At 39.0% G+C, this 24,488-nt stretch overlaps 1 protein-coding gene across 4 annotated transcripts in view; it reads left to right on the top strand.

Annotated features, from left to right (window-relative positions):
• The window catches only part of LOC112990871 (transient receptor potential cation channel subfamily V member 6-like), a 29,799-nt gene extending 15,418 nt beyond the window's left edge, over positions 1-14,381 (top strand). For 2 of the 4 annotated variants that reach the window (XM_064518867.1, XM_026112897.2), the window contains 8 exons: positions 4,778-4,990; positions 5,283-5,369; positions 6,522-6,598; positions 6,915-7,080; positions 7,376-7,442; positions 8,052-8,320; positions 9,385-9,491; positions 11,005-14,381. In XM_064518867.1, coding sequence (XP_064374937.1) covers positions 4,778-4,990; positions 5,283-5,369; positions 6,522-6,598; positions 6,915-7,080; positions 7,376-7,442; positions 8,052-8,320; positions 9,385-9,491; positions 11,005-11,278 — 1,260 coding nt within the window. In that variant the 3' untranslated portion in view covers positions 11,279-14,381. The remainder of the gene's footprint in view (positions 1-4,777; positions 4,991-5,282; positions 5,370-6,521; positions 6,599-6,914; positions 7,081-7,375; positions 7,443-8,051; positions 8,321-9,384; positions 9,492-11,004) is intronic. The other 2 variants (XR_003261178.2, XM_026112899.2) reach the window with 2 other exon arrangements.
• Positions 14,382-24,488: the final 10,107 nt, after the last annotated feature.

Raw genomic sequence — 24,488 nt, 5'->3', positions numbered from 1 at the left:
CTGTGAGGCAGACAGTGTATTCAGAAATTGTAAGCTAAAGAGCAATAGAGAAACCTTAGAAGTTGTCCAGAATGCTAAGCCATAGTCCTTTAAGAAAGAAAGAAAAAAATCCCTTTGTCTTTTCCCAAACCATATAGTGCATGTAGATCCAAGATTCCTAATTTCAGAGGGTAGGGTGTCCCCAAATACCATAAGATATGACGACTTCTTTATTTTCTAGAACACTGTTAAAATATGAATAATGGCATTTTTTGCATGCATAACTAGTAGTTCTATTTTGCATTTGGCCCAGAATGTTTGCTCCTCTGGAAGAATGTTATGTGTTACCTCATCCTACTCTAACATAACCTCTCAAACCTATAACTGGACTAGAGTAGCGTCTTTAGGCACCAATCAGAAGCAGGTTCCCCTTGCATCCTCTTTAGAGGATGCAAACACAAATAGATACTAAGGCATAGTTTCTGACCCTTTACCACTTAACTGGACAAAATGTGGAAGAAATAAAAGGGAGCTAAGCTACAGGAAGACTATAGTAAGTTTCCAAACTTACTTTCACCCATTTGAAAATGAAATGTGAACATCTAAGGATAGATTGCTCTAGCTAGATTCATTCTCTCTCACTTTCTCCTGATCCTTCTGGATATTTCTTAGGTAATTCAATAGTTCTCTTAGAGTCATGCCCATTTGCTGAAACATACATATTCCTTGCAAAGTGCTCTATCTTTGGCTACTTAGAGGAAACACAGCAATACAGTAAAGGAAAGAAAACATCTAGGGAGCAATAAGTTGTTATTTAAACTAACCTACTCATGCCACGTTGGCTCACTTCCCCTTCTTGCTCCTTGCAATTGTCCCCTAAGCAGTACACTAGGAAATAGGTCCAGAAGAATTTAAGTGTATGCGTCAAATTCAGATGCAAGGTGTGAGGTAAACCCTGTTGGTCCTACTTAGGCTCTAAGTGTCAGTCTTCTAGCAGAGACTGAAGGCTACAGATAATTAAGTATCACTCCCAAAATAATACAGATGCTTAAAATGTTACATTTTTACATTACCTTTGGAACTTTAGTCAAGTATTAATTACATTTGGAAAAAAAATTGACAATTTTCTTATCCTAAAACATCTGATACAGAAGTTTCCTGTATTGCTGTACTGATGGGAATATCCTGTCATCCTTAGTTCTGTATTTCCACATATGAGAAAAACATTTCAAATGTTTATCAGAGAAATGGTACTTGCCATTATCAGCAACTTTTATCCTCAAAAAGTAATCAGAACTCAGGCTAATTTTCAATGAATTAGATATAGCTGTTTGTCTCCCTTTTACAGAAAAGGCCTCATTGACATCTTGGTACTCAGCTGGCAACTTCAGCCAAGATTCTTGGAAAAGTAGCTTATTGCTCTTGTGAACCCTGCCTATGTTCTGTTACAAGAGCCAAATAAATTCTTCCCTTTTTTATAGGTAAAGATCTGCAAACGAAATAACACTGACGATCTTAAAGCAGCTGAATTCAACTGGTTCTGACTGTCTGTTAAGTAGACTGAGCTCCTTGACCTATAAAGCAAACTTTGATCCTCCATAAATATGCCAGCCATGGACCTGTTTCTGGAACTTGAGTATTTGCATATTCTGCTTACATCGGTGGGAACTGCATTCGCACATACAGAAGCCAGACAAAGGGCCACAGGCTAGCTCTTTAGTTGCAGGAAACCTGCACAATTATAACCTAAGTTGAGCTAAATTGATATCTTCCAGATTAGGAATGGACCCTAAACTTCTCTAATGAGCTGACAGAAGAGTATCAAAAGACTCTAAGGTAGTCTTTCTGGGCTTGCAGGCTCAGCTAGGCAAAATATCTTTGTTTTACTTTCACTGTAACAGAATAAGGTTCATAACTGAATGAAAAGAAAATGTGGCTTTGAAAATACCTTAAGGTAATCTATTTGATTCTAAAGTAGAAATCTAGTTCTTCAACAACTCTAGATCTTGGCAGCCATGATAACTGAAGTCAGTATTATCTATCCACTTTGAAGGATCCACTTTCTGTGGTACTTACTTCCTCTTCATGGAACTCTGTGGTTTGTGATCACTAGGGAATCATGGTCCAAAGTTTTCAAAAACTCAATATGAAAAGACGGTTTTATTCTCTCTTCCATTTTTTTCACATCCTCATAGTGTTGTCACTACCGTGTTGAATACATCCCAACAGTGCATTACATACTAAAACTAGTATCTTTCCCATGTGGTTCATTCTTTCTTCACAGAGTCATTTACTAAGCAGAGCATCTAGTTCTGGGTGGGCTTGGAAGTGGTTACTTTTTTGCACAAAATACTGTGTGTTCACATTGGACAACTTAAGCTAAACAAATGCACTTGACCAAGATTAATCCCATCTCATTTTTGTCACCAGTGGAGGTGCTTAAATACAGGTACAGATACCATCAGTTTCACATATTGTTGATGGGGAGCTGCACGTGATCTGAATGACCATCTGTATGGCCCTATTACCTACAAAGAGGGAAAGCTTAGGACAACTACATCACTAATTCAGGAACCTCATTTAGTTGCCTAAGGTTCTGTGATTGTGTTGTTTATAGTAGTGATGGTCTAAGGACATACATGAAGGAAAATTGCTGGGAAGAAGTAATGACATTTATTACATGAGTTGATAGACATGTAAAAATCAAACAAGCTTTTGTGCATACATGCTGAACTTCAGGTCTTTAAACAGAAGCCATAGTTTTTAAACTTAGAACAAGCTGAGGATAGTTGCATTAAGTTGAACTCTGTACGTTACAATTCCAGGCCAAAATGTACAACTTTCACATGACTTGCATACATTCCTAACATGTAATTAGTTATCTCTCCAAACACATGATATGATCACATTGATAAGTACTCCCTCAAAAAGAGTACAGATGAGATTTTTCCTCAAAACAGAAAACTTTTTCTCTGCAAATATCTGGTCTTTATATTGCAGCCAGTGACATGTTTTATTTAAAGAAAATGTTTGCATACTGCTCCTGGGAAGAGTGATAATGCCTTACCAATGTAGCCAGAATTTCATCTTGTCCTAGGAAACACAATTAAAAAGAGCAGAGTGGTGTTGATCTTTCCATATTTTATAGTTGTCATCAGAATAATCCTAGCTGCAAATCAATATATTCACAGGGAGAAAGAAGTTCAATTATTGTTTTCAAAACATGCCTGGGTTTTCTTTGTCCTTTATGCACATGTGTGTAAATTAACCCAACCAACCATGAGGACACTTAAGAAAATTTCTGGATTCCTCATGTTTTTTAAATGGAAGTGCACGATGGGAGAGAATTGTTTCCCACCTGTGCTCACAACTCCACTGATCTTACTTTTTAAAGACCCTTTCCATCACTTCTAAAACTATGGTCTTAACTTTTCTGACGAAGCTTTTTGTTTGTATATAATTCTTCAGATACACAGTATGTATGCATATATGCATATCTTTGACAGAAACACAACCTTAATGTATGCAGTAGTGCTATTTTTCACATCACACAAGATGCTTGATGAAGCTTCTATTTATTTCTGGAAATGTATGTGGGCTAGGTACACTTGAGCTGAACCATTGAGATTTTAAAGAGGACCGAAACTTTGAATTTGATATAAATAATTTAGAGGTAGTAAGCTGAAAAGCCTGGATCCTCTCACAGTATGTCTCACTGTGGGTATACTGCATTTTTTATCATTGTCATAGCTGAATAGTGAAAATTAGAAAATCCAGGCTATACCATTAAGATGCTGCCTTCAGACGGAAATCAAGCAACTCCAGAAATCTTTCCGAATTCTCTTAACTGTCTGCTAAGCTGAGATAATGTCAGAACCAGCTTTTCAAAGAGGGCTAATGATGTAAAGGACCTTTAGATATGTTTCCAAGAAATGAAGAATTTCCACAATTGCTATTGAAGTTGATAGAATTAGGGGTTGAAGTCACTGTTAATTTAGATGGATAAATGCAGAACTTGAATTTTGAAAGAAAAAAAAAGGTAAGAGAATTCCATCAGGTTGCTCAGCATCTTTGTTCTGCAGTTGGAAATAGAATTCAAATGATTTTATTTTCAATTCTGTTTTAATAATGGTGTATATTTCGCACAGAGGGGAGTACCTGTCTGGTATAAAGTGCATTGTGCTGTCTTGCTTAACATAAAATATTCTTCAAAATGGATTCCAATTACAGTAAAAGACAATTCATGAAGTAGAATAGTTTTGTACATGTTGGAATCCCCAAAGTTCACAGGGTGTATAAACCTTCTGACACTAAGCCAATCCTACTATATACATATCATATACTTTGTAGATAGCCCTGTAAAAAAATAATGAGGTCATTCATAAAAGCTATATTAAATGATATCTTTTCTTTCCTGCAATGCAGTCTCATAGATTTGCAATAATAGACTTAAATCACAGCTCAAATGTTTATATGCATCCAGGCCTACAGAGAAAACAAACCTATTTCAGTATCTAACGTGCTTCTCTTGTGCTTTCCACTTGTACTCAAAAGCCATTTGCTGCAGGGTATATTTTTCTTACTTTTTCCTAGTGCTCTTTACTGGCAACCTGGGCTAATCCAGACAGACTTGAGCATTCTCATTTTTGCATAATAAATTCGGCTACTTAATGCTGAAGAATATAGGCAAGAAGAATTTTCTAATGTTGTCTCAGGGAACAGTGTAAATGATGCTTATAGACACAATCCCTTATGGCAAATAACTCCTTTTTTTCTGTCTTTTTTTAATCTTCTGCAGGCCCGCCAGATCTTAGACTTAACACCTGTGAAGGAACTGGTGAGCTTGAAGTGGAATATGTATGGACGACCCTATTTCTGTTTCCTGGCTTTATTCTATGTGCTCTACATGGTCTGCTTCACTATGTGCTGCATCTACCGACCACTGAAACCCCGAACAGACAACAAAACAAGCAGTAGAGACAATACTATCTATATCCAGAAAATGCTGCAGGTACTTTGTCTGTAGGAGTCATAGTCCCATAGGCAGAACTTGGTAATTCTAACCTAAGCTACTCAACTGGAAAGTCCAAGCACTTCTCAACTCCCAGTTATTGCATCTGTCCTTTTCTCTCCCCACCTTGGTCAGTGAGGAACATGGGGTGTTCTCTGTTCTCTGTGCTCAGACTGGGCTGGTTTCTGTAGCCTCTTCAGGCCTTGGCATGTTTCTTACACTAACAGCAGACCTTCTTTTCCCCCATTGTTTTTTTTTTTTTTAATTTGTTTGACTCCTTTTTTCCTTTTAGGAATCATATCTGACATATGAGGATGAGCTGAGGCTGGTGGGGGAGCTGATCACAGTCATTGGTGCTGTAGTAATTTTGATCCTTGAGGTAAGAGGAACGGTGAACTATACAGTCTTGAGTTTATTCAAGACAGGTCTGACTTACTGGACAAATACTAGTTTGTGTTTAGGACTTGGTAGGGGTTATTTGCTGAGTCTAAGTGCTTCAGTATACACCTATGGCAACCGGCACTGGCAACAGCATCTTTTACAAAATTATGACAGTTTACTAGTAAGATTCCAGGTCCTGAAGAAACAGTTAGAAGGGCTGGTCCCAGTATCAAATACTATCTGCAGAGTAATGCCACAGTTCCCTTTAGGATCATCTGTGGTTCCAGCTGAACCCCTGCAGTTGCACGAGATTCTTAGAGACTTTCTGTACTCATCTATTTGGGGGTGCTTGGTGAAATGATCTCTGTACGTACAAAGGAAAATTTATCTTTAACTGGAGATCAGTAACTGTATGGACCTATGACAGGACCCTCACTCAACCAGAATTCTGAGATGGACCTGTCTAGGTGTTCTCCTTACCATGAACTCTCCCAAAAAAAGAGCAGGAGTTCTTTATATTAGAATACACACACACACACGCGCGCACACACACACACACACACACACACTTGATTTTATTACAATATGAACTATAAGACTGAACTTTTTAAATAGGGAAAACTCAAATGACAAAGTCAGAGAGATCTGAAATAAAATAGGGCTGGTAGGCAGCTCGCTCTCTGCCCATATACATTCCAGAAGGACAGGTGTTTGGTCAGGACTCTGGGACTACACTACAACTTACACAGTGAATCTGAATTATAGCAAACTCCTCTGGTCTCTAAGAAGGTCTTTTTTTGTCACTTCTGAGGCTGGGCTGTTTGTCAACTCTCTTTTCTTCTCAGTAGTCTACAGGAACTTCAGGCTTACAGTTCTGTGCTGCAACATCTCTCTGTCTCATCCCAAAGTCTCTCAACCTGCCTGAACATTCTCAGGTTTTCCAAGAAATGAGCAATCTCTACCTTATCCAGAGGGGCCAACCTGACTCAATCACTCTGTTTTTAAAGGAACATAATACAAAAACTGTGAACAAGCAAACAAAGCAGATATGGCTTGCTCCAAGACTGTGTGATTATTAGGGGTTACCAGTATAATTAATATTATAATGAACTCTATCTGAGTCTTAAAGTCAATAGAGTGTCTCTCTTAGATCCCAGATATCCTTAGAGTTGGAGCAGCAAAATACTTTGGACAAACCATCTTAGGAGGCCCTTTCCACATAATTATGTAAGTACACCATCTGTTAAGTCTAATAAATACATTGTATCTCATTATCCCCTCTGCAATCTTTTGCCAGATGAATCACCTTCTCTGTTCTTTTAGAATATTCCTTTTCTTGATTTCTTTCTTTTACTGACTCAAATGTTGTATAAGAAACCAGATAAGTGGGCAGGTAGAGACACTGATAAGTCTCTAAGTAACTCTCCTCTGCCTATGAGGCTGGTGACTGTGTGTGTCTGTCTTGGAATTTTTAGAAAGAAAAGAAAAAGGAGGGTAAGATTGCTTTACTGAACTTCATTCACCTTCTCTTTTTCATTTGCAGTATCACATATGCTTGCATGATTCTGGTAACCATGGTGATGCGTCTCACCAGCATGACTGGTGAGGTGGTGCCCATGTCCTTTGCCCTGGTGTTAGGATGGTGCAATGTCATGTACTTCGCGCGAGGCTTCCAGATGCTGGGACCCTTCACCATCATGATCCAGAAGGTATAAGAAACAAATGTGGGCTTTTGAAAGACATCCTGACAACGCTTTCCAGATAGGGAGAATTCAAAGAATGTTCTTTCTCTCTCAGGATTTGAATTAATGGCAAAGGGTCAAGTTCTTGTCTGCATGAAGGGTTTGGAACTTTCACATTCTTTCTCTAGTAAAGGAAGTAGAGGGATGCATAAAATGCAGAAGCTTCCTTTCACCCACCTATGACCTTAGAATCTGGAAAATGGTTGCATGGTGGCTTGGTGGGACAGTTGGACCTTACAGCAGTGCTGTCTTTGCTCTACAGATGATATTTGGCGATCTTATGCGCTTTTGCTGGCTCATGGTTGTGGTGATACTGGGCTTTGCATCAGGTGAGTCTACAAAAGGGAAACTGGGTTATCTTATCTCTGCCAACTCCTCTCATTTGAATCAAGTGCAGTGGGTTTTGGTACACCCAGGTTGCCCTCTCAGTTAGCGGGTAAAGGGGTTGATGATGTATAGTTTCTATTTCTTTCAGTATGGTGTCTTTCCCAGCATTGATTTCTGTTCTGATGGGTTTGGTTATCAACTCTTGCTCTTTCCAGGATAATAAGTATTAGGACAATACAGATAATGTGAATATATATGTAAGTCAAGGTTTAAAAATATACTGCATTTATTATAATTGTGTTTGAAAAATGGTATTAACATATGTAACTATTCTATCCATGAAGAAGAAAAGATTGTGGGTTTTTTTTTTTTTTTTTTTTTTTTAGCACAAGTAGCTAATCAAAGTAATTTTGAATTGTTTTATAATGGTGACCAGTGACCCTACTCAGGGATTTGGTCTTGTTATGCTGAGTGCTGCACTAGCATAATATGTGCAGTACCTTCCCAGGCCTTCTTGTATTGTCAACATCTCTCATAGGACCTTGTTGCTGCTCTTGGAACATGATTCACATTGTTAAACTTTTTTTTCTTCCCTCATTGCTCTCCTCTAGCTTTTTACATCATCTTCCAGACTGAGAATCCTGAAAACCTTGGCCAGTTCTACAACTATCCTATGTCCTTGTTCACCACCTTTGAGCTGTTCCTCACTATCATTGATGGCCCTGCAAACTATGATGTGGACCTGCCCTTTATGTACAGTGTGGTATACTTTGCCTTTGCCATCATTGCCACCCTCCTTATGCTCAACTTGCTTATTGCCATGATGGGTGACACCCATTGGAGAGTGGCCCATGAACGGGATGAGCTCTGGAGAGCCCAGGTAACCTAGGTTACATAGTATGGATTCTTTCTGAATAAAGAGGGGGAAAGGTTGTCCAAGGGAAATGCGCTAAATAGTCCAATTACTTGCTCCACCCACACTGCACTAAAGGATGTATTTTAAAACCCTCGTCAGGCCTTTTTTCAAGGGCTAATAAAGTAAGCCATGTCCTTTTAATTCTGTTTTACTGCCTCTGTACATTAGCCCCCAAATTTCTTTCATTTTTTCTGTGAGTCTGAACTGTCTCAGTGCAAGACTATTTTGCAGCTTTTCCCATCTGCCTTCCAGAATACCTTTGCTGTACTGGTATCCCTGTCTTATTTCAAATAGCAGCTAAAAGCCTATCCAGCCTTTCTTGTTCATCCTGTGTCTCCATAGCTGTTTGTTTCTTACTCACGGAATCTCTTGTTAAAAAGAATTAAAGGTGCCCCTGTCTTACACATCACATTCCTGTGTAATTGATAGTTAAATAATAATTACAGAGATTGACTCCAAAGAGATAGAATGCAGAGCAATGGTTACAAATAGGTCAATTGTGTCTTTAGATTCATTAAGAGAAGTTGGCCTGCCTCTCTTGGTCAGAAAGCTTGTGCTGCCTTTTGCTACATTGAACCAGATCAGTTATCTGGCTGCTTAGCAGCAAACACACTTCCCAATATTTTTTTGAGAGAAAACAAAAAGTCAAATGATTAGCTGCAATTGTGTGGCTAGGATAGCAAGTTTTGATGATGGTGAATAGACTCTCAATTTCAGTCAAGGCTGTGATACTGATATAAGTAGTGTCCTTCTCTCTAGCTTGTAAATTGATTACCCCACACCTTACTACGAGCTATAAAGGGAAAGATGTTTAACAGTGTTTTAAGAGTACCATTGCTTCCTCAAATCATGGCACAGTTAGGACCAAAATAATGAATTGCTGCATAATAAACAGGGTATTGACTCTGCATTTTTCCCTCAGTATTTATGGACCTGATCAGTAGTAGCGAAACTAATTATTTTTAAGAGAGAGATTTGGTTTTTTCCCCCCATTCATCCAAGCTCTTACCTTGTTTTTTATTGTAAAGGTTGTTGCTACTACTGTTATGCTGGAACGGAAGCTGCCACGATGTCTCTGGCCTCGCTCTGGAATCTGCGGTCGGAACTATGGGCTAGGGGACCGATGGTATCTCAGGTGAGTTCCCTTCAGATGTGTGTATGAAAGGATCCCAGAAGAAGCATTCAGTGTATGGATGTGAACAAGGGGCCATTTCAGTGGCCTGGGGAGGAGTGTTTGGCGTCCTTCCTTTCTAGAATATGGATCCTTGTCTGGTTTATGTGTACGGTGGACAAGTGCTGTTCCCCTCACAAAGCAATGCCTTGTGAAATCTGTTGATGCATTCTTATCTTGTAGTCCCAGGAGACAAATCCCAGTAGCTGCGTGGGTTATAAGGCCTGGATTTTTCTTTCAATCTCCTCGTAGTATCACAAAGCTTCTTCACATCTTTGTGGTTGGTTGGCTGTCCCTATCCAATGGATGCATGGAATGGCAGAGGCAGAAACAATTAAGGCTGTCAGCAGCAAGTAGCTTGAAATGATTCAAAAATAGAAGCTTGCTTTCTTCTGTGAGCCAAGTAACTGTATTATGCTTTGCAAAGACTACATCAGGTTGCAAAGTCTTAGACCTAGGCTTTCCTGAAATAATAAACAAACTGCCTGTAGTCTAGATAGCATGAGATTCCTTGCTATTTCTGATTTTCCTCAACATTTATACCAGGGTGAGAAAAGAATAAATTTTGTCTGGGGATGTGTCTTTTCTCACTGCTTCATCTTTTGCTGATAAAGCCAGAAGGGGGAGTGGCTGCTCTATGAAGTAGGACTTTCTGCAGGCTTTAGCAGAGAAATGAGGTTTGCAAATTTTTTTGTAAGTTTTTCTTGCAAGTTTTCTGGGCAGAACAAACAGACTTAAGATGTTGGCAGTATGCAACACATTCAGTCTGAGGTGCAGAATAAAACTCTGCAAGTGCAACATCCCAGCACCGATTCTGAATTGGATGCTAGGAGAAAAGAGTGATGATGTCATCTTATTCTGTTAAATCACATGTATGCTCATTGTATTTAGTGTGGGACAGTATTTCAGAAGGCAAGATATGAGCAATGCAGAGAAGGATTGGTGGATGTGGAGAAGATAAACCAAATCTTGGTGAAAAATAAGTGACATCCTGAGGCTTAAAAACATGCAGTAGCAGAGGAGGAAAGACAACAAAAAAGGAAATAGATGAATATACATGTATATACAGACAAAGGCTATAGATCTGGAGATGGAGTCAGATGGACTGGGTCTGCCGATATCTTCTAGCTGGTAAAATGGAAAGGGCAAATCTTTGCTAGGAAATGATTTAAAGGGACAGAAAAATAAAGAAGCAAGAAAGGTAGTGAAACCAATAACAGGGATGAAGTCAAGGGGATAACTCTGTGACAGAAGCTGAGAATGTGGGGCCACTTGCATGAGAACATGTATTAAAGGCAAGAAAACTAAAAGGATTGTTCTTAAAATCAGTTTCCTGTTTTTGTGTTGATGATTCTCAAATGTCTGGGTCTGCAGGCAGATCTTTGGGAGAGGACTGCTTCTTGTGGTTGCTCATCTTTGTTGATAAGCTGGCACATTCCTACTTCATTGAGTTTATGTTTTTGTAATTCTCCTACAGAGTAGAAGACCGAGTTGATCCCAACAAACACAAGATGATGCGGTACACAGAAGCATTTAAGGCTCAGGATAGGGATAATTGTGACAAAGGTTTGGAAAAGATGGAAATTGATAGGAACGTCCCATACAAGAAAGAACTGTCTGCTCTATCATTGTCACGGAACACATCCAGGACTAGTTCTCACCGTGGCTGGGAGATCCTGAGGCACAACACTTTCCACCAACTTCATGGGGAGGTCAATCATGCCATGGAAGAGGAGGTCTATAATGTCTAAGAAGCCTCTTTCCTTACTCCAGAACATGGATCACTTTTGCCACAACAGTTGTCTGCTCCAAATGTTCAAGCATGGTATAGCAGGCCACACACATTTGCCAGCCTAGAAGAGTTCTGCTGGTGCATCATGAATGGTTGATGGCATCTATGGATATATGAATCCAGTCTTCTCTCTCCTACCTTTTAGGTGTCCCAGTTGTTGCACTGATATTTGCACCAAGTTGGTGGGTTTGCTGAGATAAAGCCCGTGGTGGTTTGTGATGCTCTGTAATGCTCTAAAGAAATGAACAAAAGGAGCCAGCACTGGGATTTCATCCATTTACAAAGAGATGATGAGTAAGTCTTCTCCTAGACTGCTATATATGGTATATTCTCTCCCTTTAGTCTCACAGAATCCCAGTGCTCTCAGAGCAAGGACAGCTGACTGAAGTTCTGCTTTGTATTTTGGTAGAGAACTGAAAAAAACCCTGTAACTAAACTCAGGAAAGAAGTAGTTGCTGACACTGTGATGATTAAAAGGACTGTAGCCATTCAGCTAGTATTCAGGGCCTGCCAAATTTTGCCCTCTGAAGAAAGGCAAAATCTATTAGCTGCACTGCCAACATTACTGTCTTAGCAAGACTGTTCTGTTTAATTTTTTTTGCCATGTGAATGCATTTTAAGCTATATTCCTTTTTAAAAAAGTGATTGGTATTTCTAGGAAGATCTTAAAGGTTCTAAAGTGGTAACTTTTTTCCTAATGAGAGGACGTTATGTGACTTTCAGTGGTGTGTCCTCTATTAATCTTCCAAGTGAGCTCCAGATGGTCTCTGTTTTCTGTGGAAGAGTAGGATTCTGAACAGCAGTGCTCTGACTCGCTATTGAGCCCTCAAGGTTGTGTAGTGAGCAATAACATGGCAGTGAACGAAATGGAGAGCAAATGTTGGATATATGAATAAGAGCTATTGCAGAGGCAGTATAGAAATTGGTAGTCTCTTTCTTTCAAACTCAAAACCATTCAATGCACTCCTGATGCACAGTGACTAAGCCATCCAAAAAAACTGCTCTCTAGGTTTGATGCTGTTTCAGTCTTGTCATTTTACTATTTGCCAAGGGCCTCATTAAGAAAAATGACTGTTCAGAGAAATGGACTGCCATTTTAGGAGTTTTCACATTTTCAGGAACTTGGAATTTCATTCCAGTAACAGAAGTGAAAAGAAACAAATGGTCTTGACATTTCCTTTTCCAACAGGACCAGTAACAGAACTTTTCTTTTTGAAGAGCTGACACTATTATTACTGACACTGGACTTTGAGCCAAATCACCTCATGATAATCAAAATCAGACAATGAGGAACCTGGACCCTGTGGATTTCTGACTGTACTGAAATGTCACTGCAAACATCTCCTGCCTCTCCTCTATTGCAGGAAGCTGGGTACCATAATCAAAATCATGATCTTTGCAATTACATGGGTTTATTAAATGTCCTTTTTTCTCTTACTTGAATGGATAATTATGCTCCGATGGAAGACTGACAGAAGACTGTCTCTCTTGAGCTCAGCTACATATTTCTGAGTTGACACATTTTGTTGAATTGAAAGTATTGCTTGATCTGTGTCAATTAAGTATTGTAACCACCTTGCTAAACCTTTGGGGATTGCATTGGTGATCTCTGGAGAAGGGAAAAATGTGACTTGACACATGTACCAGAACTGTGAATTGCTGCTCTTATTGTAGATGCATTTTCTTTCTTCATGAATGGGAAACAGTAGGAAAGGGAGAACTGATATATAGCAAGCTTTCCACTAGCTTGAAAACCAACAGAAATACAATTAAGACGGAACTGCATATGTCAATTTCTATACAAGGATTCCTCTTTGTGAATATTTACAAACAACAACAACAACAATAATAAAAAGCTAGTTAGAAGCATAAGCTGTGTAAGCCCTCGTTCTGAGAATGAGTTTGTGCTCTTTTGCATCACTGTAAACAATAATGAAGCGTAGAACTCAAAACAACATGTTGATATTGCAGAAGGCAGAATAGAACTCATTTAACACTACTAGACCTTCTAGATCTGCCCTACATTAAAAGAAAATGTAGCAGGTATTTTTAAAGAAGTTCCTTCTTTTTTAAAATTACATTCTGTAATAGTCAGCTTTCAAACTCCTTGCACAGAATGCATTTTCTCTCCATTAAATCTGCATAATTTATTTACCATTCTTTTAATTATTTATATTAGTTGCCTGATACAAATATGAGTGGAAAACAGTTGGTCATCTTCGTTCATGTTGTCTTAGTAATCAATGTACAGCAATTCTGTTCTATTTCAGAACTGACCAATTGCTCTTGGAATTTTGCTTCCAGTTTCCTGAGGTGACTTGTGCATTAAAAAAAAAATCCACGAAAAAGACTCCAAAGCGGGTAGAATCTTTTATCAGTATTAGACAATTCCCCAGTCATATTTTGCCTAATATTTTTTGTTGATGATGAGTGGTGCAGACTGTCTTTAACATAATTTATTTGATCTGGAGGATCAGCAACTATAAAAGAAAATTTGGGGTCAGAAAAGTCAGCGGATATAATGGGCATGCCAGGTGCTGAAAATATTAAATGTGCTATGTAAATGTAGAATACCTACCCTCTTATATTAGGGCATATACAAAGGATAAATGCTCTGCCCACATGAATCTCAGGTGACGAAGTTATAGGAGGCACCAGAAAACACTTGAGCTGCTTCAAAAGGATCTGTCTCAGATTGGGAAACAGCAATGACTGCAGTCACACAAAGGCAAAGCACTTCGACTATACTGTGCTGCAGGTATGGACTACCTCAAGATTTGCAGCAGTGTGAGGCATTTTGTGATGTTGGTATATCCTAAGATTCTGAAACAGTATGGCTCCTCTCTGCTGTTGTGAGGTTTCTTTCCTGTCCCTCCCAATGATACTGCAGTAACTTCAAGACAGGCGTTCCTTCTCCCATTGAAATTATTGACCTCAAATGATCTTCTAAGCCACTAAAGCAACTTCTGAGTTTAAGATGATGTGTTATGGATGAATGCTTTGATCCAGTTTCTTAAAGAGAAAATAGGATTATTTTGTTGAAAATAAAAACATTAAATATATGGAATGTCTTGTTTGCTTATTTCCTTCTAAAAATAAATATTGTGGGCCAATTTTTGTGTTTGTTTCTCTTGTAGCAATCATGAACATTAGTTGACAAAATGTTTGGATCATCACACTTTTTCATTAAAACTTGGTTTTTCCACTGCAATCCACTTTGAAAATTCCTTTATACAAATTAGCATAGAGTGTCAAATACTTATTTCCAGTAGGAAATAAGGACTATAAAGGTTCTATTTTTTAAAAAATTATTGAGTGTTTAGAGGAAATTGCAGTACAAGCTCTTTGGAGAAGGAGCCATATTTTCATCTAGTTGGAACGAGCTATTTTGGACAGTGGAACAATGTTTCTTGCTGTAGCTGCTTGCAATAAAACACATGTAGGTACAGGAAATTGTCTCTAGTCATACACCTGCAAAACCAGATGAAGACAACTTGGTTTTGTTTTCATAAAAATGGTTCTTTGAATTTGATGTTTACATTGTCTCTTAAAAACATTTGCTGTGACTTCTCTTCTAGCCTAGTTAAGGGCTTCATATTCTATTATGCATTCAAGAAACCAACACAGAAAAAAATGCAAGTCAGACTAATGGGATGAACCCTGCTAGATGAATTTCCATAAACTCCTATTGACATGCATACTGCACTCTTAACAGAGCCAGCTATAAACAAAGGGTCAAGCTAGAATCCTGCTTGTTTATTAGATATCAACCACAATTGCTAATGAATTGAAACAGTAGTTCAATTTTGCCTTGTATTAGCACTTGCTTTTCTTATTTGCAATATCTAACTTTAGTCCCAGTAATATGTGCTATTTTTCAGATTTGATAAATCAATACAGTAACAAAATCATCCTTAGCTATGTCTTGTACGGAAAAAGTTAAAACAAAACCCTAACTTGATTTTTGGAAAGCTTCTAAATGGAAATAAACCAATCCAACAAATACTTGGCTTGTATAAGATTAGGACACTATTTAAATCCATTTACTATTGCTTTTAAGGATGAGGTTTTTTTTTTTCTGAAATGATAGCATTTTAATCAAGTTCTTGACTGTGCACAGAGAACTCTTGGGCAAGAATTTTCTACCTTCCTTGAGAAAGTCTGCAAGTCAAGTAAGACAAGAAACCAGTGAAGACGTAAGAGTCCCAGAGATGGACCATATGTTAAGCCTGTGGTCTTGCTGCTGTTTTATGATGGGTTGAGAACTGCAAAATTTGTTAAGTTCTGCTGCTATTTATTTCACTCTTCTGCCCCCGTGGAAGAACACTTTATCGTCATCTGCCTTCATACACAAAAAACTTGTCCTTAGGCCATCTTCCTACTCATTAATCAAATATATTAGTTGGCTGAAGTTCTCTTTTTGCTGCAGAAAAGATGAATTAATTGAGACTGTACCTCAGAGAGAATGAGAATAGGGAAAGAAGATATTAGTGTTCCATAAGCTCAGCCAGCCTATAGCATGATAATGAATGATTTAAAAAAAAAATGCCTGAGAGGTCATAAGGTGGTCTAGGAGTTTTATATTTAAAATATTAATAAATAGTAATATTCTAGGGGGAAAATATCTGCAACACAACCTAATCAACCATATTATTGGTAAAGCTAAGCTGGACTGACAGCCACTTGGCAAAATCACGGTGCTGGGCATTGATTCTAGCCCCATCTCTCTTGGGGAGTAGAAGGGAAAGTTGGAGAGAAAATGGTAGCTTTCTAGACTTTCCAAGCGGATAGCTAGGCAAATGAAATGTCAGCAACCAGCTTGAAAAAAAAAGTGACAGACTCCTTGTCAGAAGTGTTGATTTCTGTGGCATCTTGAAAAAGAAGTTGACAAACTGCCCAGCTGCTTAAGCAGAACATATAAAGCTTTGCCTGAGATGAATGAGGCACTTCACACCTCTTGTGGCTGTGGTTTCAGGCTTCCAGCAGACTCAACCACATGTCAGGGTATTAGTTACTCTCTCCTCACAGTTTCAAGATTATCTCCATAAATGGAAAATTTAGAAAACTTTTTTAATTAGAAAAAGATGACATCTGATTCTGCAACAAAGAGAATCTTATGGCAAATTCTATGGACCATAATACACAATCCTGTCTTTCAGCAAATAACAGCAAATTAAAGACAGAAATTGCCCTGTGTTATTGTCCTCTTCTGTTGTAAACTGCTCTCTGGCTTTTCCCAGCATGCTTCAGAGAAACAATAAAAAAATTCACCAGCTTTCCCAGGAAACCTCTTCTAGGAGGAAGTTTAGTTCATTCACCCTTTCTTTTTTTAGTGTTCAGTGCTTGACAAATAAAGCACTAGGGTTTCACCTAGAGGTGAAATAAACGGACTAATTCTTTCCACAGATGAATACCAGTGATTCTGGTCACAAACCAGCTACATCCTCTATGGGAGAATTTTACAAGTCAGCGTGGCTTTATAAGTTACAAGAAAAGCAAGTGACAAAGAAATGAATGGAAGATTGGATGGAAGATTGGAAAGAGTGGATTTCTCTTAAGAATTATCCATAGACTCATAGAAGAACTGAATGGAAGGGACATCTGAGATCATCCAGTCCAATCTCTGCTCAAAGTAGGACTATTACCAACATCAGATCATGTCAGCTGTGACTGTCTAGCAGAGTCTTGAAAATCTTGAAGGTTGGAGACTCCTCCACCGCACCAAGCACCTGCTCCATCTCTGCACTACCCTTGTGGTGAGATTTTTTTTTCTAATATCCAATCTGAACTTCCCAAACCACAGTAGAACATTTACCCTTGTTATGAAGTCATGACACAATTGCAAGACACAATATTTTTTGAATCCTCCTCTCTACCAAAAATGAAGTTTTCAAATAAAATGAAATTATAAATCCATCTTTACTGTGTCCCCTGTCAAATCCCGTCTCCCATCTGGCCTTGTGCCTATATTTTCTCCTCCACAAGCATTTTACTGCATAATACAAATTAGTAAAGCCATAAATAAATACATATACAAATCACATTAATTGCTACAGTACTAAAAGATGAGTTTCATTTTTACAGGTGAAAAATCAGAACTAAAAAGAAAAAATGACCTAGTGCTACATAGCAAGTAATATAAAGTAGGACATTTGGCTTGGTGTTTTCTGATCCCCAGTATGAACAATAATCTTGTGTCCTCTGGGTTAGGAGCATACATGATGGCTGTATTCAGACAGCCTTATGAAGCACCTTACAAACTCTAGTTCAAAGCAATCCCATAGATAGCTGCTGAAAGACATTAACTGAAGCATCTTGAAAGACCTCTGAGGTCATCTGGAGAGTGTGAGTCTTCATAAAGTTCCTAGTGGGCTTCACATAAAGCATTGTATATTGATAGTTAGGACAAGAACCATGGGGAATTTTGAAAACTGAACTCCTGAGAGTCTTGTTTCAAGCACATTGACAAGAGAATAGGAGGCTGATTTTGTTTTGTAGACTCAGAAAAGAGTCTACAAACTCTGAGGTGTGAAGCTTGCCATATTTTGCAGTGCTCACAGTTCACGTGCTGCAGAAGATAAGACTGAATGTTTTGGACTGTCATTAGAGAAAGCATGGGTGTTTCCTTCCAGGTCACTGAATCTACACCCCCACCTTGTCTTGACATCTTTTTCCTACATTGAAGTTCATGCGCAGTTTTTCATGACTCAGCCTTTCCCTGGCTTCACCCAGCTTCCAGTATATTTACCATGTATATTATAGCATGTTTACAGTATCACCACAGTCATAAACAAAGTAAATATACAGTATATTTACAATGTCACCACCCCAGGGTCCATGTCAAGCTCACTGTCCATGGCTGAGCTCAGACTTATGAAAAGATGCCAACTCTGTCAGTTTGGCATGTATATTCTGGCCAAGAAACCGGTTGCGCTGCTGTACTATCACTCAGTTTCTCTCTTCAGAGTAGTGTCCTTATAAGATAGGGTAGCTTTTTAAACTTTGTAAACCTTGTTTAAAAACTTTGGGACAACAAAATCAATAAATGCTGAAGAACCACTATGTAACTCCTGCTTGGTGAGGCCAGGCTTATTGCAATTCTCAGATAATATTTTGCACTGCTATTCTTTTCATCTGACAACACTAGCCACTAAACAAATACGAGAGTTTTCAGACCATGTGTGAAGAGAATTAAGCAGTATAATAGTTCAGTCTCCCTCCGCTGATAGAGGCCAACCTGTTGCAACAACAGTCAGGAATTTAGAAGTGCAGGGAGGAGAAAGGAAAACAGTATTAAGTTGCTCACCATTTTTAAACCTCACCTAATAGCAGGAATGCATCTTCATGATATTGCAATGTGGTGGTGCACTTTTAAAAACTTTGAGATGATGTGTCCCCCAAAAAAGAAACACTTTCTCAGGTGGAATATGGCTGGAATTCACTGAGCATAACAATTTAGGAAGTGCTGACATAGGCAATTGTGGTTGAATGAGGGACAGTTTCAGACATGGGAGTTCAGATGTCAGGGAGTTTGTGATAAAAGCAAACCATAGAGGGAGGAAAGAAGGAAAGAAGGGAGGGAAGGAGGGAGGAAGGAGGAAGGAGGGATTGAAGGAAAAAAGAGGAAGCAAGGAAACAAGGGAGGGAGAAAAGGAAGGGAGAGAAGGAGGGAAGGAGGGAGGAAGGAAGGAGAAAAAGAAGGGAGGGAAGGAGAACTATAAGACTTATTTCTCATCTGAAGAACTAAAGCTGAGTTGATGGACCATTGCCTTGTCAGGGTGAAATGCATCCTTGGTAAATTATGACAGTAGGGATACTTTTCCACTACATAAAATGTCCATGTCTCCTTAAAGGCTTTTTTCCCTCTCTCATTAGAGAAAGACTTTCATAGTATTGCTATAGGCAGAAAAGGAGAAAACAGTCACAGACATCGAATTCCTGAAGCAATTTCTATCCTAAAGCAATGGGAAATGTGCATTATAGGCTGAGAGTTGTCTCTTCATTATTTAAACTGCTTATAAACTGTGGTTTTTGAAGAATCCTGCTACAAGCTTTTGGCTGTAAATGATAATGATGATTTACATAGCAAATACCAGAAATTGAACTAAACTTGGCAAATCTGAACATCATTGCAAAGATGAAAAGGCTGACAGGGATATAGTTCACTTTCTTGCACTGGAACTGGAAGATAATACAATGGCAATTATAATTTTTAAGGAGGTATAAGGCAGATACAAGCAGCAGATGTTTGAATTATGGTTCTGAGCTTCTATTTTTTTAAACAAAGAAATGTGATCATAGCTGCTCATAATTTTGCCCACAATTCCATGTATGCGCTTCTGCACACAGATGTACATACTGCTTCTACATGTTATTCCTTATGGCGGTCAAGAAACAGAACCTAATTGATACAGATCAGAGTTAGTTCTTTATTCAGATTATGCTCAGAACTACTGATAGCTTGATTTGTTTCCTGGGGACAGTGCTTTGCACTGTGCAAACAAGAGACTGTCTTGTTCTAACATGATGCACTAGGGTGATGCTGAGATGCTTGCGGACACTGGCATGCTCATTCCTCCTATGTCTCAATGTTTGGCGTGTGCCTTACCAACACCCATTGATAAGGTCACATCATCTTCCACATATGAAATGATCAGGAATGGGTCATAAATGTCAAGATGCAAAATGTCACCTTTCTTGTATTGTGTCAATAGCCAGCACTAGCTCTGGACAGGCTACACACCCATATCTGGGTGTTCATCATAATCCTAAAGCAAGTGGCCTTTAACCAATACTGATCTCACTAGGGAAGGGCTGATGGAAGGAGTGGTTTACTGCTTGCAGATGGTGATGGTAGCTGAGCTTATAGTGTAACAATTCCACTAAACTCCCTTTCAGCCCATGCTGAAAGAAGGCATGTGGTTAGTCCAGGCTATTTGGATGTACAAGATCTTTTGCTGCCGTCTTTTCACAAAAAGCCTGGAAGTTTTCCTCCAATTTTCTGTGGAGGGCAAAGATGGGATATCTTGAAATACTTTTTACATAAGGTAGGAGTGACTTTCCCTCTCTTTGTCATTCCAAGTAGGAGCTGCCATTTATGACTTTATTCAACATTCCCATCTTCATTAAGAGGCTACCTTGAATACTGCTGAGGTTAGGCACCATTCGAAGTGTTTCAAAGAGTGTTTCAAGGGCCTTCTGGTATCAGCAGCTGTTGAATTAGTTGCTAGAAGAGCCTGAAGGAGCACTCCCTTAGGAAATTATAAATGCAGCCACAGGTTCTATGGTTCTGTTATTTGCAGAACAAACGAAGCAGACTGGATTATCTAGTTTCAGAACTACCTCCCACAATGCAAGACAGGTGACTGACTTAAACCTGAAGACACATGAACAGTGAAAAGTGAAGGCATTTTCTAACTGTTGCATAACCTTTTACTGTTATAAGGAAAAGGACAATTCTGTATAGTCAGATATTGTATATTCTCTGGGAAAGGTCTTTTTTAAAAGCTGACATCACCGATGCCTTCCAAAGGCTTAGCTAAAGACTCTAAAGGCATATGGAAGTAATTAAATGCTAAAGTAATAAGAACTCTATATGTAAGTGTGTCTGCCTCTGGAGGCTAACTCTCTTATTGACTGTTCGGAGGATGTTGCTAACAGATAATTAAAAAAATCCTTTAATAAATTCTGACAGGTCTGGGCTGTGATGAGTGGTTCTGGCATGCCTGTTGATAATCTATGCTAAGAAATATTTGCTCTACATGTGCATCTACCTTTCTTCAGATTTTAACTTGCTGGTAGGCTACATTTTCTTTAGTAGGAAGAAAGAGGTATTTTTCTGTTTATGCTGTTCTCTTTGTTCACTACTCAAGGAATTCCTTCCCTTTATACTGCCATACCTTTCTTTGATCATGGAATAATCTGTCAGCTTGTCTTTTAAAATTCTCTGTTTTCATTCCAGAGGTCCTCTTGTCAATCAGAAACACTGGGAACACTCCCTGACAGGAAAGACATGTTAAATACTTTCTCTAACTTTATTATATGATAGACTTATAAGCTGCTTTAGAGAACTTTGTGGCTTCTGAATTCTCTCACTTTTTACATGTAGACCTCTGTGCATGAGGTCCAGGCAGCCATAATGTAAAGAGATTGGAAAAATGAATGAACATACTACTGCTAGTCTAATAGAATTGTTTGCATGAAATAGATCTTTACCCTGACTCCAGTGGACCATACTTCCCACTCAGTGATTAAGAAGAGAGGCTAAATCCTTGCTCTACTACATTGTGAGGATGAAGTGCAATTCCACCTGAAATGCTTTTTCTGGGAAACCCCAGATCTGTAGTTTCCTACCTAGTTAGTATTACCTATAAGATTCAACTGTGATAAATAAGCTGTAAATAAGACAGTCACAAGAACAGGGAAACACAATGAAGATCACCATATAATTGTTTCAGGAGAGAAGGCAGCTATACAACCTTCAAGACTCAGACCCCCAAAGGATGGACACAATAAATAAGATGCTCTCAGGAACACACTAGTAAGTCTAATAGACAACTCTGATAGTACTTGGGACTGAAGAAAGAGTAAAAACTTAATGGTAAAAGTGAAAGAAGAGGTTAAATCTCTTCCCTGCCAGCACAAGCAAAACTGCACAACTGAATGTGACATTATCTCCACTCAGGAGCATTCTACATGTTACCTCTGTAAGGAAACACTTGAAGAGCTTTTCCATAAGAGTACTGCAACTGCTGCTCAGCAGAATCACAAGAAACACCCTCCAATTCCTTGTCAGCTCTCTTTAAGACATGACATTTTTTCCCCCACTTCCTTTTTTTCCGCATAATCTGGCGGCTCTAAGCACCTTCAACTTTCCACTCTGGACATCGCTAGCATTCCACATTCTTACAATGTAATGTTTTTGTTTGCACAAGAACAGAGCAGACTTCCAGTGTAAACAGAACAGTCAAGGCAATGCACCTCTTCTTTGCCTCCCATCGCAGCTTCAGCAATTAGTGTTTTCCACTTATCAGGTGCATCAGCCAAAAATAGCTTCATGTCATTCTCTTTGTGACCCAATTCAAGGAAAATTTCCTAGGTAACTGCACCACTAAACCTACTGTATCTAAATGACTGAATGCAAATTCTTACATTGAACTCATTTTCACTGATTTTCTCCAGCATGTTCAGTAGATATCAGACCCTGGTAACTCTGCAATGCTCTGTATTGAGCATAAATGGCAGAGTTCTGGTTGCTGGGAGCTGCAGGAGTGACCTGTGTGGGAAGAGGTTATCAGCTGCCCTGTACTAGTCACAGCTGGTTCCAGCCAGCTCTGCAATGGATAAAAACAACCCACCACACACCAAAACTTAACCAATCAGAAGAGCATGGGATGCCTCTGGTCAAGCATATTTAAGAAATGGCAGTAGCTGCTAGTGGCAGGAGACATACAAACTACAGCTTGCTATATGTTGGTATTTGATAACATTGAGAAGAGTTTCTGACCCTACAAATGCAAGAAATGCATGAGGAAAGCCACAACAGACAGTGAAGCCTTCAGATACCACTGTATCTGCTTGTTGCAGTCACCTCCTGAAGCTGAGCCAATCTGCACAGTAGGATACTCCTCTAGGAAAAAAAAATCACATATTCAAGTGCTCCTTAGGCATAGTATTTCCTTTGAGTCTTCTCTTTTACTATCTGCAGCTGACCTTCAATTTCTACCTCTTTCTTCTGTTTTCAGATTAGTATGTTTGTTTTATGAGTGGCTCCTTTTTGAAGTAAAATTTCTGAACCTTTGGAGGCACTTGGTTAATCTATTTCTATTTCTTTTGATCACGGCACACACACCCACATACACACTAGTGGGAATTGCTTGGTTGTAATCACTCAGCATTTTCTTCACTTAAAAATTTCACTATGGGAACAAGTAACCCTTTTCTGTTTGTATTTGCATCCTACATGTTTATTTCACTTTTGAGACTGGGAAAGTCCTGTCACACATAAAGAAAGTTGGCAATAGTGAGAGTCCTGTTTGACCAGTTCTACATATCACCAAACAAAAGCAAACCCATCAAGGACAGAAAAGTTTTTAAAAGGTGATTCCATGGAAGACATGAAACAAAACCAGAAGTGATTAACCATGATTTAACCATTCTGTGAATGATGTGTCGTCCATTGTCTTGGCACTGAAAAGTAAGATGAGAAAAGAACCCTAACCAGGTGGAGCTACTTAGTATGGAATAGCTCCACATTTCATGATATATATCATAAAGCTACAAGAGATGACTTAGCTTTCAAAGAGAGTTTGATTTTTCAAAATTAGGATCTTGTTCCTATATGAAGTCAGAAAGAATTGTCCAGAGAAGCCTATGGATATGACTGAGAATCTTCTCTCTACCCATCTGATCCTGTATCTTTTGGAGGTGGTACAGAAGATAGATAAGAGTAGGGTACAATCTGTTGTTTGACATAGTCTCTGTTGGGACAAATTCCTGTGATTAGAGAACTAGGATCATAAGATCATAAGATAATTCAGGTTGGAAGGGACATCAGGAGGTCATGATCCTGCTCCAAGAAGGGTCAGCTATGAGGTCAGACTAGGTTGCTCAGGGCTTTATCCACCCTGATCTTGAAAATCTCTGAGGATGGAGACTGCACAATCCTTCCGAGAAACCTATTCCAACATTTGATTGTCCTCATAGTGGAAACTGTTCTTCTTGTATCCATTTGGAACCTCTCTTGTTTCAGCTTATGTCCATTGCCTTTTATCTTCCCACCATACACTACTGTGAAGAACCTGGCTCCACCTTCTCAATAAACCTCCTTGTAGGTACTGGAGGGATAGCGTTAGGTCCCCTTGAAGCCTTCTCTTTTTCAGGCTGAACAAGCTTGGTTCCTTCAGCTTCTGCTAATAGGGCAAGTGCTCCAGCTCTCAGACCATCTTGGTGGCCCTATAATCTCATTCCAGTTTAGCTTTCTGGTATTGGGGAACCAAAAACTGGATGCAGTATTATAGATATACTCTAACAAGTGCTGAGTAGAGGGAAATAATCATCTCCCTCAATCTAGTTGCTATGCTCCTGTCAGTACAGCCTAAGACACTGTTGTGTTGGCCTTCTTTTCTGCCAGGGTACATGGCTGGTGCATGGTCAAAACTCCCCAGCTC

This window comes from Dromaius novaehollandiae, chromosome 1, assembly GCF_036370855.1.
Source record: "Dromaius novaehollandiae isolate bDroNov1 chromosome 1, bDroNov1.hap1, whole genome shotgun sequence".
Taxonomy (NCBI): domain Eukaryota; kingdom Metazoa; phylum Chordata; class Aves; order Casuariiformes; family Dromaiidae; genus Dromaius; species Dromaius novaehollandiae.
This window is presented reverse-complemented; position numbering and strand designations above follow the sequence as displayed.